The 19,041-nt window shown below is 30.4% G+C and overlaps 1 protein-coding gene and 1 non-coding gene across 2 annotated transcripts; one reads left to right on the top strand and one right to left on the bottom strand.

The window, feature by feature from the left end:
* Window positions 1–2,169: 2,169 nt before the first annotated feature.
* LOC114189342 (U1 spliceosomal RNA) lies at window positions 2,170–2,331 on the top strand. The gene has a single exon (XR_003605645.2). It is a non-coding gene; the product is annotated as a U1 spliceosomal RNA (small nuclear RNA).
* A 466-nt stretch (window positions 2,332–2,797) lies between these two features.
* LOC114186553 (uncharacterized) lies at window positions 2,798–16,299 on the bottom strand. Its single transcript, XM_028074487.2, has 3 exons — window positions 16,123–16,299; window positions 13,655–13,972; window positions 2,798–3,238 (listed from the first exon to the last, which is right to left on the bottom strand). Exons 1-3 carry the CDS (start codon window positions 16,135–16,137, stop codon window positions 3,200–3,202), a joined length of 372 nt encoding a protein of 123 aa, XP_027930288.2. The 5' UTR covers window positions 16,138–16,299; the 3' UTR covers window positions 2,798–3,199.
* Between the last annotated feature and the right edge of the window lie 2,742 nt (window positions 16,300–19,041).

Raw genomic sequence — 19,041 nt, 5'->3', positions numbered from 1 at the left:
ATGAAAATCAAAAAGAGTATGTTATTTTAATATTGAATATTTTGATAGTATCATGATTCCGTTGGTGTGATTTTTAAATTTTTTTTATAAAAAATATTTAATTGATATATGGAACAATAAAAAAATGGGTATGGGTATGGGTATAAGAAAATACCCGTTACCCGGTGGAGATGGGGATGGGTCAAAAGTTGTATACCCGTTGGGTTTGGGGATGGGGATGAATTTTTATTATGGGGATGGGGATGGGATCATGATACCCGTACCCGCCCCGCCCCGTTGCCATCCCTACATGCATTGGAATAATGGTATAATCAATTTACTAAGTGAATTTTAAATAGGTGTTCTATATTCTAATATATTTGAGTGAAATGAAAGCTTACATTGGTATAATCAATTTACTAAGTGATTATCTTTTAATAAAAGAAATTTTGGTTCATTTCTTAATGATTCTATATATATAGATTTTTTTATCTCTCACTTACAATTTATTGTATGTAAGAAATTTTCAATATAGACAATAACTTTAAAATCTAGGTTTAGGTTCAACAAATTTTCAACAAAGTTAGTATTACTGGAATAGTTGAATGAATTTATTTAGCAGTATATATAAGAGCAAAGAGAACATCTATTTGTTTAAATTTGGAATACATTCATTATTTTTAAATATCTATCTAATAATATCACTTTTTTTCACATTATATTAATTTTTAAATATCTTTGTATATAACTTTAAGTAGTAATTATTGAAGTGACTATATTTCTTATTATAAACACGACAAAGGGCACATGATTTTGCTACTTACATCGTTGTAGTTTGTGGTGAGGATGTCATTTACTGGGTGTGTATAAGGGAGGTGTTTAGTCTATGTTAATAAGAGTTGTGAAGAGTCTTTCTTACTATATGTTGCTTGGTACAATTTTATTTTATTTTTATTCGATTGGATAGAGCACAAAAGACTTTATATAGGACACCTATGAGTTTTAAACAAAATGTTTAGTCATGGATTGAAATTTGTAAGTTATGAAAATTTTAAAGTTTTATATTTATGTGTATTCTATGGACTGGTTGACCAGATTGGGAGTGGTCAACTAGTCAAGTCAACAAGAGCCGATCACAAAATTTATTTCGAAAAAGGTTTTTAGAGAAGTTATCGACTTGTTGGTTAGAGGACACCTTTAATAGATTGAAGACCGCACAACGCCCTTTAAATGATTGAGGATTGAGCGACGTCATCGTGCGACAACACCTTCAGGGTGGTATGTTAACCTTCTTTGTACTGTTCCTCCGAATAAGCGTGCACGCTCGTGCGCTGTATAGTCCCTCCCTATTGTTGTTAGTTGAACTGTTCACAAGATTTCATACACTGGTCCTTTATACAAATTATGTGTCAAGACGGTTGACCAACCGAACGACACACCTGAAAACCAGTTAGTCACTTGATTAGCATAAACAAATCAATAACTAAAGTAGGATTGGGCTGTGATTACGTCAACCCTAATCATAGACCTATGGAAAAAAACTATAAGTACAGGTTAAAAATATGGTCGTTGAAACTTTTGTTTCACATTAACTACAACATTTATTGCTTTGACCAATCAATCGTGCGCTGACTTTAGCATCAAAACACATCTAACATGTATTCCCGAACAATTGACGAACATGAGCACCGAACAGAGAATAAGACATGAGATTTAATCTTAAAAATTGTTTAAGTAGACATTTAACCCCTACATCCAAAATAATGTGTTTTCATTATCTAGCTTTGAGCTTTGACATGGTTCTAATTCTTCAAAATTGGTCTAGTTTTTACATAATGACTGCATTTCAATTGTTTTACTTCCAAATTCAGTCATTTTTCTTTCAAATATTTAAGTTTTTGAGGTTGTAATCCCATGAGTTAAGATTGCACTTTGCTGCTAATGCGTCCTAAACGAACCATCATTATATGAAATACCAAGTGCAAGACATTATTCTTAATTTTCTCTATATCTTATTACTACAAGTTGGCATTTTCAAATAATTTATCACTCTCCGCAGAAAACAGGGTAATGTATTTGGTGGCAGGGATGATTATGTTTTCGAAGATATTTCAAGTACCACATCGGTAAAAGAATAGTGAGAACTGTGGCACTTGTACTACAAAAGAAAAGTGTGTAGGGTTATATCACATACTTACCTGGACGAGATCAATGGATGATCAAGAAGGCCCATGATTTAGAACAGTGACTTCCATTGCACTTTTGGGATGGGTGCTATTCTAAGGTCTGCTCAAGTGGCAGAACTTACATCGTAATTTGTGGTAGAGGGACCTGCGTTCGCGCGGCCCCTATTTTACAGTCTTAAGTTTAGTCTCCTTTCAGTTATTCTTCAGATCATGTGGTATTGTTTCCTCATGTTTACACGTACAGAATGTAAGAATATTGTAAGAAGACTTTTACTCTTCATTCTATCATAGTGTATGTTCAAAGACAAAACTCTCTTCTCTGTTTTTTCTCTGATTTTTCAACCATTACCACTTAGAGTTGATCTTAATCAGTCAATGTTCATGAATTAATTCTTACTGTACGTGTGACACAAATTTGACAATATTAACTAATTTCCATTAACTTTTTTCTTAACATCGACTCTTAGAAATGCTAAGTGGTCATTCTTTTAGTTATATTTTAAAAATTGTTTATTCAAAAAATACTGACTTAAAGTTTTAATAAATTATTTATATATCTATATCTTGTTTTAGTGACATGGTGAGCTTTTAGTAAATTATTTTGAAATAGACATACTAAAGAAAATTAAGGAGAAATGAGAATACACAATATATTTGAATAAGTGAGAAGGGTATTATTTTACATAATACAAAGACTCCCTTGATTAAATAAGTACATGATTGATTCAACCTTTTGTAGATACGATGATTGGAAATTCTCGAGCAAGATGTGTTTGACAAAGGTATTTCCGACAATGATGTCTGAATTCTGGGTGCATAGGTCTCCGTAAGAGTGCTTCGTAGTGACTAATGTCACACATTCATTTGGGTTTCATGGAAACAATAGAAACAAAAGCTTCAGTAGAAACAGAAGGCACTTCAGATTATGGAAGCTTTTGATGAGGTTTCTATGTCTCTGAAAGTTTATATATATGCCATCCCTGTATGCTTAATCTTAATATCATGATCTCATGTGTGTGATTTGAAAATTGATGTCAAGATGTAAAGCAATTCATGAGAGCCTTCTTTCTCCTCTGCAACATCATAAATTACATTTGAGTTAGTACAGTTTTGTATTCATCTTGTAGTAGTGTCTTCCATCTTTCATCTTCTTCCACACACCTATCTCCCTTAATCACTTTCACCCCTTTTCAATGTCAAATTAATGAAACATCACTTTATTAAAAAAAAAGTCATCAATTTTGTATCTAAGTTGCTCATAAATTATAAAAGGGTAAATTTGTATATTGATTTTCAACTCTTTAAAATTGACATTCCCAATAAATTAACTTATTGTTATATTATTATATTATGAAATTAAATATAAATAATTTTTATTTATTTTATAGGTAGTTTAATAATCAAACAATAGTTAAATTTGTAAAAACATTATCAAATTAAAAACACAGTTAACTTTAAAGAAACTAAAATTAATAAAATAATTATTTTAATTTAAAAAATATATTTAAAATGTGTATTCGAAAAACAAATGTTAAGACAAAAAATAAATTCTCTTTATTTATTTATTTATTTTTAATATTTATTTAAGTTAATATGTTTTATTTTACTATTTATATTTAGGTTAACATTAATTTAGTGGACATGAATATTATTCATGGTTATAAATTTATGTACCTATTAGTTAGAATAAGAACTCTAGATAGTTTTAATCCAAACATTTATGTTTAAACATGGAAAAATATTATAATTCATTTGAGTCTAATTCCCGCCCATGTTCAAGATTTCTCTCTTTCACTTTTTATATGAATTTCCTTCACTCAAACTTCTTTCATCTAGGTTTATTTCTCTGCACAACTTATTATCTCTTCTTTCATCTATTTTTTACTCATGTCTACCCAAAGCGACCCAGCCCAAGGTTAAATGAAATTTCTTACAATCTAAAAATATGCTGTTAGCAACCTTAGACGTTTTCTTTATGTCATATAATAGTAGGTATGGTCACATAATTCTTTAAATATGTTTTTTTGACTTGATTATGTGCAGAGATTATAATAAAACACCTTTCACCTGAATATTGAACTTGCACCATAATAACACACATAATTCTTTAAATATTGAATTTCCACCGTAATAAAACAATTCATGTCAAAATAAAACATCACTTCATAAAAGGATAACTTTATTTATGAAATTTCAAAAATAAAATTCTCATTAGAGTACAATAGGATAATGTGACAAATAGTAAAATCTTAATTTTGTTTAGTTAACTGCACTCGGTGGAGAAAGATAGTGGGAGAGGAAGTTGGAGGAGGTGGAAGAAGGTGGAGGGAGATGGAGAAAAAAAAAATTGAAAAGAAAAGAAACTAGAGGAGTTTAAATGTAAACGATGAATCAGCTCTCTTGACATGTGACATTTTTAAATGTTTTTAATAATTTAAAGAAAGAGACCAAATAGATTCTATTAACAAATAAATACCGGACCCATTAAATACAAAAGAAAAAAATATAGGACATAAAAAAATATAAGAGTGAAATTATTGAATAGGCCATTTTTTTAAAAAAATATTTTACATGGAGACTAACTTAAATTAATATTTAGATTGAACAATTAACATTAACCAACCTGAAGCTAAACCACTTTTATGAAAAAATACTTTAAAACTTGGCAAATTAGCACTGACTTAATCAACACTATTTGGAATTGGTACATCAGTTTTCTCGTTGAATGTGTGCATACAATACTATTAACTAATTAGCTTAGCAAAACCCTTACCCTTGATTACATGTTTTAGATGGAGAGGACATAAATATAGTGGTTTAACCATTGTGACAAAAACACCAAATTCTGTCGTATGGTTAAATATAGCAAATCCACTAAATCAAAGCTTTCTCTAAGGAATGATCACAACTTCCTCTTTTCTCTATCAAATATTAATAATCATGTATCATTAAATTATGCTCATGTCTATATACTTAAAAAAATTATTATCTCTAATAATGATTTCATCAAAGTTCTTACTCCTGTTGTTAATCATGATTATAGTCGCAAGCTGATCTGTGTGCTTGAGTTCAAAGTAGTTTCCATGGTTTTGATATTAAAAGAGTCACAAACTAGATTGGAATTTGCTTCTTTCCACATTGAAAGTTGGTTTTAGTGATATTTTTTATTATTGGATTGATGTCATTTTTAGTAGAATTTTCAATCTCTATTAATGGTAACATGGAAGCTTACATGGCTTTTAAGAAAGGTGTGAGCCAAAGGGATCCTATCTCACCCATGGTTGTTGGCTTTATAACATAGGTTCATTGATGATACAAAGGCTAACTAGTGACGCGCGAAGCTGACGTCAATGATTGTCAATGATGTGTAGATAGAGGACGTTGGTGACAGTGACAATGACAATGGTGACAAAGTTAGAGAAGGAGGTGGAGGAAAAGAAGGAGAAGATAAAGGAAGAGGAAGAGGAAAGAGGAAGACAAGTAGGAGGAGGATGAGAGCTCAAAGGATGAAATGACCTAGAGTGACGGTGGTGGCGAGTGCAAAAAGATGATGAAATAAGTAAAAAGAAGAGGAAGAGGAACAAGGAGATCAAATCACGCATTTTAGTGATGAATGTTAACGATCGATTTTTATTGACGGGTATTTACCAACGAATTTTTGGTCGTCGGTATTTACAGACAAATGTTTGTGTCGTTGGTAAACTTTATCGACGACCACTTTATCAATGATTTCTGTCCGTCGGTAAATCATGTTTACCGATGGATTTTTGCTATTGCTAATAGATTATGATCGTCGGTAATATATTATTCTCTTGTAGGACCATGATATGTTTAAAGGTATAAAAAACATTGTATTTTCCATCTAGACTACATTTTTGTCTTTTGCAAGACAAATACCCAATTATTACTTTCGATATGATCATGATTTTAGTCAAATTGATAGTTCTAGCTAAATGGTGTTTTTATGCAAGTTTTATATCTTTAAGCTATCTATATGCCTTAAAACATCCTGTTTTTTTGTCATGGATCATTGCCTTTAACATATCTAGGTGTATCTATTTTAAAAAGAGTTATGTACACCATTTTTGTGGCTTAGTACATTAGATTCATATTAAATTTTCTCTTTGAAAGGAAATCTTTTGTCGATTATTAAACATATTAAGCAAGTTCATTTTGTGATATCAAGTTTAATTTGTTTCTTGGAAGAAGGTATGTTTGCTAACTATTGAGGGAGGGTTAGGTTTCGTTTCCATTTATGATCTTAATAGAGCCTGTAATATTAAACGTGCATAACATATGCTAATATCTTAATCAGATTGTGCTCCCATGATGTAACCATGTTTCTTCAATGTTAATCTTCATTTCAAAAGTCACAAGCCTTCTTATTTATAGCCATCTTTAGCTAAGCTTATCGGTGAACTCCGTAATAATATTGGTGGGGTAGAGGCAATTCTTAAATCAAATTTTAGAATACTTGGTTCCTAGACTCTCCTATAGAAAAATCAATTAAACAATATTCACAATCAACCTAAAGCCACTATGAAGGATTTCACATGAAGGATCTCTGCAAATCCTCACGTGTATCACTCATAAACTACCAATTTTAAATGTGAAGCTATTTGTTTGAGATCCAACATTGACTAGAGATATTGTTAAATTATAGTATATAAGTGTCTACAAACATCACCTTAAAAACTAGTTTTGTGAGGTTGAGTTAGACTTACACTACACTTTCAAATATTATATCAGAATATATCCAAATGATTGTTGAACCTATTTGAAGCCCCTCTATTATAATTAAATATGATTAATCTTCGGCATGAGGGGTTGTGTTGAATATCCATATTAACTTGAAATATGATAAAAGTATAATATATATAAGAGGGTGAAAACCTAAACTTACAAGCTAGTTTGTGAGGCTAAGTTAGACTTAAAGTCCATTTTCTAATATGGCATTACAACATGTCCAACCTCTCCTTTAATGCTCAAGATGTCTAGTCCTTAATATGGATGTGTTAAAGATACCACATATTGGTTAAAGAAAAGTATAGTATATAAATAGGTGTAAACTTTACATTACAAACCAATTATTGTGAGATTGAGTTAAGTTTAAAATTTTTAGAGAGAGAAGTCACGTATATAATGGTTTAACTATGATGATAAAAACTCCAAATTCTTTCACATGGTTATCAATAGTCCATTAGTTAAATTTATTTTATAAGGATATTTTCTACTTACAACTTTCTCCTTTCTCTATTTAATATAATAAATCATGTTATTAAATTCTTCTATGATCCATATACTTAAAACAATATTATCTTTGATAATTATCTCATTAATATAGTCATTACTCATATGAATAACTATGTTTATGATCACTTATGTGCTTGATTTCAAAGAAATCTTCGTAGTTATGTTTGACTTTAATAGTAATAATGCCTTAGGTCCATCAAACACTTCACAAGGTGTAAACCAATTTTGTCAATAAAGATGATTTCTTCCTATTCTAAATGCCATCTCTATTTCACTGGTACCTAAGGTTTAGAGTGTTGAGTGAATTCAAGATTTCAGACTAATTGTTGTTGCAAACTTTGGTTTTAAAATAATCACTAAAGTTTTGGTTGGTCTCTTATCTTGTATTACTATGAAGAATTGTCCTTCCTTAAAAATGTGGCTTTATAAAAGTATGGATATAATGGATGACACCAATATCACATCAAAAGTTATTGACATGCTTGATTGACACATTAGTGGAGAAAAAGTAACCATAAAGTTTTATATGAAATTGTTCTCTAAGATGTTGGATTATAATTTTCATCTTTCCACATTGAAAACCATTGCTTCAAATGATATTTTCTACTCGTGGATTAATGTCATTTAGCTAGACTCTCATTCTTTATTAATGATAACCTAGAAGGTTATATGGATTTTAAAAGAAGGTGTTAGGCAGGGGGGTCCTCTTTCACCCATGCATATTTGTTTTCTAAAAGAGGTTTTTAACAAATACATGTCCTACTTGAAAGAACACACATATTCTTCCCATGGATCTAATGTTACAAAAGAACTATATGTTTTGTATGCAAATGACAAATTTGTTTTTTGTAGGACAAATACCAAATTACTACTTCACATATGGTCATGATTTCTGTCAGATCGTTAGTCTTGCTAAATGGAGTTTATATGGAAGTTTATATATTTGAATTTATCCATATGCCTTAAAACATCCTTAATTTTGGTCATGAATAATTTCCTTTAACATGTCTTATGGTACCTTTTTTTAAAGGAGTTATGTGCAAAAACATTTTGTGGCTTAATGAATTGTATTCATGTTAAATGTCCTTGTAAAAGAGGGAGCTCTTGTTTATTATGGACACGTTCAACTTGTTATTTGCTTGGTATCAAGTATAATTCTTTATATCTTACATATTCAACTAGTTTCTATAATAAATGATTTAGAGCGTTCTTTAAAATTGGGTTAGTAATATTAATCATAGTAAGAATGTAATTGTTTCCTAGAAGAAAAGGTGGGTTCGGTTTGATTTCTAATTTTGATCTTAAAAAATTCTATAATATCAAACATTCTTAAGATATACTAAATTCGTACTCGTCATGGACTCTCATGATATGAGCATGTTCTTTTGTAATATCCTCATTTGAAAAGACATAGACTTTCATCTTTGTGATGATAATTATTTAAGTTTACCAATGAACTCTATGATAGTATTTGTTGGGTATTGGAAGACAATTCTCAAAAAAACTATTTATAATGATACTTGGTGCTTGATTTATCCCATAGAGACGAACAACCACAACAATGTAGACCCACCCAATCCAATGATGCTCATGAAAGAATCTGCAATGGACCTAGAGTCATTCCGAAAACACAGGGAATTTTGGATCGGTGAAACCAACAAAAAAATAGAGATAATTGATTTACATAACTGTGAAAGGGGAGCAAAACCAACAAAGGATGGAAGACAGGTTAGTTATACAAACCTTGAGTAATTTAATATCTGACAATGTGATTTAAAATCTTAATAGATTATACTGGTTAGAAAATAGGAGATTAGAGGCAAGTAGGCTTTAGGAAACCGGAAATGAATTAGGATTAACGTTCACTAGAGAAGAGGACAATATATTGAGAAAACTAAAGGAATTGAAATCAAGGGATTATGATTTGCATTATTAGAGGGATGAGGAAGAGGGGTTGTAAAATCATAAATGAACATCCTAAGCCTAAATATAAGAGGAATGAGTGGGAGGGTAAAGTCAGAGTTTAGGGTATAGACAAAGGTGACACCAATTCTAAATATTTCCACTCAGGTGAATTATAGAATGAACAAAAGTTTGATTGAAGGACCATTCAAGTATCTTGGCATAAGTGTTAGGGAAATGCAAGAAAAAAATGTGGAACCAAAAGTGGAAAAAATGAAGAAAAATTTAACTTGGTGGAAAGGAAGACTCTTATCCTTCGCTGGGATAGTATGCATACCTAAAGTTGTCCTCCCATCTATTCTACTATATTATATATCTTTGTGTAAAACGTAAGCTTTCATTAGTGAATAAATCATGAAAGTAAAGAGAAAAATCCTATGGGGTTGGAGAGCAGATGAGAGTAAAATAACATGTGTGTAAAATGGACAACCTTATGTAAACCAAAGGGTGAGGGAGGACTTGGGATTAAAGATATGACGTTGTTCAATGTAGCACTTGGATTAGTGGAAATGGAGATTAGGTATAAAATGGCATTGATTATGAAAGGATATTTTGGAGTCCAAATACGAATCATGAAGAAGCTTGATAGAAGAAAAAGTAAGCAAAGGGAGTTTCGGTGGTGGAGTGATTTGCATAAGGTATACATATAAGGTGAAGATATAACATAGTTTGAGGAGAGTGTGACCTAAAACGTGGGTGTTAGAACTATGATAATGTTTTGGGATGATGTATGGCTTAGGGATAAATCCCTTAGGGATTCATACAATAGATTATATGGAAATTCAAACAAATAAGAACTAAAAATAAGTGAATGTGAGAAGTGGGAAGATGATAGATGGGATGGGACATATGTTGGAAGAGAGAATTATTTGAGTGGAAAAAACCTTACGGAAGAAATTGAAAGGATAAAGTTTGATAAGGTATGAGATAATATAGGGTGTGGGTTTATGGGGAAGATAAGGTGTATACAATTAATATGACATACACAAATTTGTAGCAGTTTGTAATGGAGAACATTCACAATTCTTTTATAGTTTATGAAGAGTAAAAACCATCCCATCAACACAATATTTTGTATGGCGTGCTATATCAAATGATGTGCCTACGAAAGCAAGTCTTAGGTGCAAAAGAGGATTACTAAACAATGATGCTTGTGACTTGTCTAGAGACTAAAAGGAAACTTTAAGCCACTTGTTCTTCATCTGTATTAGAACTCAACCATAAACAAAATATAATATGGAAGAGGGGTGTGGATAGTTGTCATGTGAAGTTTTTGGAACCAAAGAGGAACAATATAATCTTTAGGGAGGCTAAACCTCTTGCAAGGGAAATATTTAGCATGGCTCATTTAAAAGTGTGGGCATGAATGAAGCATACAAATATAAAGGTAAACTTTTCATTTTCATGTTGGTGTATGTTCCCTATACAGTGTATTAGATCAATAAGATCAGAATTTTACAGTACCAGAATGTAAAATGAAAGACTTACAATGAATATAATAAGAGAGAAATTGGGTATTATGTTGGAGACTGGTACATAGAGGGTGCAAGAAGAGAATGAAACTTTAGATGACGAAACAGAAAGGAACGATATATGTAGAGAACTTGGTTAATGAAAAATGGGTAGAAGAATGTTGAATCAAGAAACACAATGCTTTATGAAATTTTTGAATTAACACCTAGATGTTATAGTCTAAAGTTTTTGTTCTCTATATAGATATAAACTTAGGGGGAGACTTGAATCATTAATACAATTGTCTAAGATTTGTTATATACAATGATGAGCTAGAAGCTTAAGAAAAGGGAAGCAAGGTTGAATTCAACAATGGTTGTAGAAACACAACAAAGAACATTGAGTCTAATAGAAAGGCATGCCAACTTTGTTCATGTGACAACCACATTCTAAGCATAATAACCTGTAATTTCTTCTGATATTTTTTAATGACTATGTGCATACAAAAGTGCTTTTACAATGGTATATTTATGCAATTTTTATGTAAGATGAAAAGAATAAACTTAGCTTGTTTTTTATTATCCTTTTAAGGTTGAATTTTGTGATGCAAATTTATTGGATTTCATGAGTGCACAACGTACACAACCCATGATGACTATAGTGAGCTCTATTGTGATCCAAATCATTTGGATGGTTTGGAAAATGAAGAATTCTCTACAGTTTGATAACAAATTTGCCCTCATGGTCAAGGGTTTTCCTACATTAAATTTGAATTTTCTATCAGAGGGAGACTATCTAAAGGTAATGATATGAATGATTTTCTTTTCTTTAAATTCTTTTACATTCTTATTTCTTCCTTTTGCACCGAGGATAATCGAAGCCAATTGGTTTCCTCTTTTAACAAATTGTACTAAAGGGAATACAAATGGTGCTTCTTGTAGTAACTTTAATATTGTCTCTTATGATGATCTCTTTCGTAATAGTCAAGGTAATTTCTCCATTACTTTTCAACCTACATCAATATTTATTATGCTCTAACTATTGAGATTGTGGTCCTTACTCTTGTGATGGACAATGTTGATCATCTTAACTAATGTGGGTTATATGACTTGAAGTTAACTCAACTTGTTCTTTTTGCTTTTCGTCCTAGAAATATTATGCCTTGACATCTAATTAGATGGAGAAAGTGTTTATATTTATGCTCGTCCATGATCTTTCATTATGTGTATGCAACTCTTGTGTTGATAAGATAATAATATATAGTTTTGATAACTTACTCTTCCGTTGATAGGATAACCAATGATAGGATTGAGAACTTCTTATATTAGAATTTCCAATTTTATAGGTTATGATTTTGTTAGCTGCAAGAAAGCCTTCTTATTCTTCATAATTTTGTTATTACTCTTTTCCTTTCTTAAGTATTGATCTAGTTTTTTCATGATTTTTTTTCTTTCAATAGATATTTAAAGGGTTAGGTATGTTTTAGTTCCTAAACTTATATGTAAAATTGAAATTCATTCTTGTCTTAAACTTTGATACATTTTGGTCTTTGAACTTTAAAAATGAATTAATATAGTCTTTTTAAAACAATAAAGTTTTTTTTACGTGTTAAATGGTGTTTCAAGTTGACATTAGAGTTGAAATGTGTCAAATAGTATAAACAACTCAAATATCAGTCGAAACATCATTCAACACTTAAAAAAAGTTATCATGGTCAAGTTAAAAGGATTATGTTCATTCATTTGTAAAGTTTGAGGACAAAAATATATCAAAGATTAATATAAAAATGAATCCTACTTCTTGTATAAGTTTAGAGACTAAAACATACTTACCCAATATTTAAATATGGCTTTTGACATTAACTTTTCCATTAGAAAAATTCTTAATTACTATATATATATATATATGTAAAGATGATTAAGTTGGTCAAGTTAACTTGACAAAAATGTGGTGGATTGGACTATATTTTTGAATTCACTAATTTGTCTTTCCAACTTAATACGATAGATAAAATATGTTGACTTCTTATTTTATTTTTATTTTTTTAGAAAAGAACATTTTATTAATCTTAAGCTTATATTCACGTCATGTAATATTTTAAAACTTTTAATTGTTTCTACAAAATTAAAAAGGTATATTTGTTATTGATATTAGTTTATTTTATAAATTCAACTATTTTAATATTAATACAAAACTTTATATTTAAAATTTAATTTGGTTCATTATATTTATATATTCTACATTTTGTACCTAAATTTTAAAATTTAAGTTGATTCTGTCAAAGCAAAAATTTTAATATTTTTTTCTTTATATTTTTCTCATTTTTGTAGCTTTTTAATCCAACCCTAAGGTAACAATGATTTCTAGCCTGTATTGGGTACAAGTTAATAGGTCTTTGACATCTTTTTAGTGAGCTAATCATACTATACTTTGCTTTGTTACCTTTGAACATTCTGCCTTAACTTATACACATATTTCTTCATTTTGTTTTCTTTACCTTTTATTTCTATATTTATGGTTTGTAATTCATTTTAGTGTCCATAAACTTATCATAGTGAGATCAAGAGAATTGTAATTATAACATAGAGAAAAGGAAAAATTATTTTCCATTTGTTACTTTGAAAACATTACACCTATTATTGATCATGTGCATTGATTAAGGGGACATGGATCAAAACTAGGTGTAATATTTGAAAAAAAAAAAACATAGATAACACAATAATTGAAAGTCAAAGTCTTAAGAACAAAAATTCAAAGAGTAATAATAAACATAAATGATAAACTAACTTTAATAGCAAAGTAATCAAGGATTAAGGACTCACTGTAGAAGGAGAATCTTCCTTATCATGCCCATGACTAGGTCCAGCTCCATGTCCATGTCCATGTACATGACCACGAGCATGATCATGACCATGCCCATGCCCATGGCCATTTCCATTTCCATTTCCATGACGATGGTTTCCATTTAGGTTATCCCTTTCATTTCCAAGGCTTAAACGTTTGACTTCAGCTAAATTAGTTTTCTGAGTCTTTTTGTTTTCCCTTGCTTGACCGAACACAATTGAATAATCAGTGGGCACTCCTGGTGCCTTATGTTCCCACCCTCCAAATTGAGGCACAGACATCTTTGTAGGTTTTTTCTGCATAAAATAATGAAAAATAGGATCATCTTAGTAACTTTCTTTCTCAGTTTTTTAAAATGCATATAACAAAGTTCATTGATATGAATTTAGAGAGAGAATAAAGTTATTGAATCCCTTTGAATTGTATTGGTTAATACCCCCTCATCAATGCACATTAACCAATACAAGTTCAGGGTTTCAATCAAACTCTAACATATACAGAGTTATTTATCTACAAACATTTATAAGAAATGAATAATAGACTTCTATTGAATATTAAAATGTTGAATTATAAGTTAATGTGCATAAGCTTTTTTATTAGCTACCTACAATTTAAATTTATGTACAACCTGGGAACATAATTGAGGTTGTGTTTTCTTAGCAGTATATATTGTCTCTAGATCAACTCTCTAATAGGTTTACTCTGAACTGTTGCAATGTTGGTACCTATAAAACGTGTTGCCTAGGATATTTTTTGTAAAAGATTAAAACACTTCAAGTGTTCTTCATTTATTATCCAACTTTGTCTGATAAAAAAAATTATAAAAAAATATACTATTTGTTTTTTTTTATAAGCATAATTTATACAAACAAATTCATGCACACGAAAATTTAATAGGATTCAATCATCATGGCCTTGTATTGGTTAATGCCCCCTTAAATAATCAATGCCCATTAACCAACACAAGCTCAATAGACATAAACAGAAGGTAATGGAAAGAACATAATATATGGTCCTATAAGTTAATATTATTACTGGAAGTTTATGTAGTTTGGTTTAAGTGAACAAGAAAAAAAAAATTAAAATGGGATTCATTTCCCATTCTAAAAGGTTTATTGACCAAGTTTTAATGCGAAAGATTCCCATGTTTTGAGTTTTTTATTGTCTTTCATACTTGACAACATGATAAGATCATACTGAGAAGGAACCTTGCTGCATTGAGAGAAAGTTTGGTTAGACATTTAGTAAAATAAAATAAAAAATAAAAATTACAGATTACCACTATCAGTAATTAGTAATGATGTAGACATAAAACTAAAAGGAAAGTACAGTAGACCCCTGAAAATATTAATTTTTAAAGTAAAAATGACATTTACATATACGTAAATGATACAATGCATTATATCAACAATTGATGAAATAATATGACATTTTTTATATTTTTGCAACTGTCTTTATCATATTGAAAATATATATTCATAAAGCCCATATTAATATTTTAATAATTTTCTGAAATAAAAATATTGTACAAATAATGAAAAAGTTCAACCAAGGTCAAATATGTATTTTTCATAGTTAATTAATATATAGTACCACTTATGTTATATTCATGAACTATATGATACATTTCACTTTTCTTATCTGTCCAAAGATAGGGCACTGTTATAATAAAAATGCTATAAAGTATGAAGAGACCAAGATCTTGGTGCATTAAAATTGTAGAAAATTCTATGTGTCGATTTTCTTTTCTAAACAAAGCAAGCCTTTTCCTTTCCAATATATCGAGAATATTTTAAGATGTCAAAAGATAGAAGCATGATAATAACTAATTCTAAAACAATCGAAGATTAAATTATAAAAATATTTACACCTCTTGTTTTGCCATGGAAAAATACAACATCAAATTCTAAAGTTTGCCAAGGCCATGAGACTAATTGTATGCTTCCTAAGACTTGTATAGGTAAGTAGCTCTCTGCTTTTTCATTCCCTTTCATTTATCTTTCAAGTTTATATATATAATTTTTCCATCCTGATATTGTCATGAGTATGTATATTATTTCTATTTTACAATAAGTACATAAATGCAAATTATTTAAAGATTGAATGAAAAGTAAGAACACAATTATTAAAATAAAAATAAGTAATATTGGATTGATCTTCAAAAAGGACATAAAATAAGAAGAATTGTTCTAAAAATTGGACAATAAAAAGAGAGGGAAGGAAGGAGTAGAAGTTTTCCACTGAAAGAATATCGTGCATGCATTTTTATACACAAAAGTAATGTTGATCCTAAATCTTGTCTATTTATTTTTCCATTAACCACTTATTGTTGCAATAACCATTAATTTCAAATTTCTCATAAAAAAATGGAGTCCACTTTCTATTTTTGAAAAAAGAAGTTCTAGGCTCCCACCCCCAATCCACCATAATTCATCGAGAAGCTTACCTCCCTTCCTTCCATGGGTGATTCAAGTTGTGAACTTGACTCTTGGAATTGGGATTTTTAACAAAATATGTTTGCTTATAACACCACCTTTTGAAGATGTCTATGCCCTAGTATGGAGGGTGGGAACTTGCATGTCAATGGGATGTAGAGTTAGGAGTTTCAGATCAATGTTAAAGATGTCCCTTCCACAAAGAGGGTTCAATGGAAATGAGGTATTTGAAGCTTCATGTGTCTTCGTTAACTCTAACAAGAGTAAAAGTAGGGCAAAAAATCATGGTTCACCATTCTTCGCACCTTTCCTTTTCTGTAAATAATTAATTGTTGAATGTTAAACCATTGCTCAAATTTAGGGTAGATATCCTCAATTTAGCTTGATAAAAGATAGTTTTTTTTTTTTATCTTTTTAATTCACGGTTTATAGTTTTTTAGGAGACACTTTATGCAAAAGTCCTCCAAATGTAAACATACTTTACATCAGAATGGTACACATAATTTGTGTTTCACAACACAATCAAATTTATAAAGAGCTAAAAAATAATTACACTCAAAATCAGGCAGGCTATTTTTGACTGGTTATTTGATAAAATAAAGACAACGAGATATTTAAGAAATGGAAGAGAAATCAATTAGGCATACGATTTGTGATTTAATCTAAATATTCTCCACCATCCATCATTGTAGTTTAATAGAGTTCTCAACGATACAAATTCATTGACCTTTATAACAAGAATTCTATATGTTCCTACTGCGTTCAATAGCTTCATATCGTTTAGAAATCGAGGTTTAAGACGATTTAAATATCTTATCTCTCTTTTCATTTTTTAAGACGTTTTTTAAGGATTAAATCGTAATTTTTATTTTACATGATCTTCTGTATCTTTTTTAGATATTGTGTTTCTCCATCATCACAGCATGAGTGTTAATAGCTCTTTGAAATGGAGGCAATTAATTTTGCAAATCAACATTTTTACATTCAATACTTTGAATGGAAATTGTTGGTGCAAAGTGGCTCTAAAAGGCGAAGGGGTTTGAATAGAGCCTATACACATTTAGATATCTTTTCATATAAACATAATATAGCAGACATAAATAAAGCAAGGAGTAAGGAAGAGAAGAATGCACACTGGAATTTAAACTAGTTCACCTCCACCTAAGGCTACATATAGTCTCCTAAGTCACCTATTTAAGAAATTCACTAATCAACACCTTTAAATAGCATGAATATCCATCTCTCTAGGTTACAACATGTGTCAACCTCTCTAGGTATCATGAGTATCAATCTTTTCAAGTATCATGAGTTTATCTTCTCTAGGAGAAAGAGTACAAACCTTTATAAGTATGATGTTTTATTCTCCCCTAAGATCAAGAAATCACAATTACAATAAAGATAATAGCTCACACAGAACAGTTACAATAATGCTCATAGGGTTCATTTCACATAGTGAAGATATATAATGGTTTCACTTAATTCAATAACACTCTCTAACGAGATGGATATGACAATATATGATCATAAAGTATTTCTCTCTTTTCTCTTTTGTCTTCAAGAATGATTTTGACAATATTTAAACACTTGATTTTTTTCTCTATATAATCTCTTACATCTTCTTCATCTAGGTCTTTGTTTATATATATATATATATATATAAAGAATTGTCGATGTGAAAACACAAAGATAAAAGGTTGATATTTGAATAGGAAAAAGAGTGGATTCGTGGGGTCCTACATGAATTGGCTTATTCGAAAAAAGCCTTGTTCTTTGGAAGATCTGTCTTGTGTATGGTACTACATGGTTCCACCTTGCAAGAACTCTGAACCATTTTCTTGAAGCTCATCCTCTTCATCATAAATGATCTACTTATCCTGAAATGACCTAGCTCAAGAGGGAAATCCCAAATTATTGGACCTTTCAATTCAATCATGCAATCAAATAGAAAGCCCCAAGGACGCCATATTCTAGGAGCCCAGACAATGTGATTAAAAAAATCATCCTCTATCTGGCTGGTTGAGGACTCTTCCCCTTCTTAAAACTCTTATTCATATTTTTCATAGAGAAACCTCTTATCAACAATAGAATTAGATCCTTGGAGCATTGATGCAGAGTTAATTTTAGGATCATGCATTGCATCCATGTGTTTGTGATTTTTGAAAGAGAGGTAATAAGACCATCTTTGAGTGTGAAACTATTCTGGAAACCTTGGAATCCTCTCTCTTTTGTGATTATTTAGATTGTAGCTGTTGAAGATTGATCTTGGATCAATTCTTGGAGCTTTTTGCTTGTGTTTGAAGCTTGGATAAGGTGTTTGTGGTAGGCAGGGTTGTTCTACCACTGAGGTTTGATCTTTCTCAAGCTTTGTGTGTGTGCTTGGTGGTTTTTCAGGTTTGCAAGAGGTTTTTTGGTGTGCTGTCATGATTCTTGTGTGATTCAAGAGACTTGTATGTGTATTGCTTATTTTGAAAGTGTAAAAGTGTAAACTTTGTAAATATTTTGAAATAGTGCAAAGTCATGCTTAGGTTGCCTTGACAAACTGGATGTAGCTTATGTTTGAGTGAACCAATATAAAAATCTTGTGCTCCAATCTTTTCTCTAACCCGTCTCTCTTGCATTATCATTTAAAGTTTAAAGAACTTGGATTTAAACCATCTTTTTCATATTCTTGAGTGTTTTGGTGGCATCTGTAGCATTGAGCATGTTTGCATAATCAATTAGAACATGTCTTGATTGTTCTTTCACATTGTTCTTGCTCCAAATAGCAAATCTACATTTCTGTATTTTCCCAGTATTTCATTCGATTGTTTTTCTGATTCAATCGATTGATTATACCAGTATAGTATCTGTCTAGTAAAATCTATCGACTAACTATGTTTTTGATCGATTGAAAGTATACTGTCTAGGAACTTTTTGCATCCAAACTTGGT

Source organism: Vigna unguiculata, chromosome 6, assembly GCF_037176805.1.
Source record: "Vigna unguiculata cultivar grain cowpea cultivar isolate G323 ecotype 2 chromosome 6, ASM3717680v1, whole genome shotgun sequence".
NCBI classification, from domain to species: domain Eukaryota; kingdom Viridiplantae; phylum Streptophyta; class Magnoliopsida; order Fabales; family Fabaceae; genus Vigna; species Vigna unguiculata.
This window is presented reverse-complemented; position numbering and strand designations above follow the sequence as displayed.

Excerpts from the sequence above, each read along its gene's own strand:
- LOC114186553 (XM_028074487.2), bottom strand. Across the intron at positions 3,239-13,654 it reads AGGAAGATTCTCCTTCTACA|AGGAGAAAGAAGGCTCTCAT; the intron begins GTGAGTCCTTAA and ends ATGATGTTGCAG.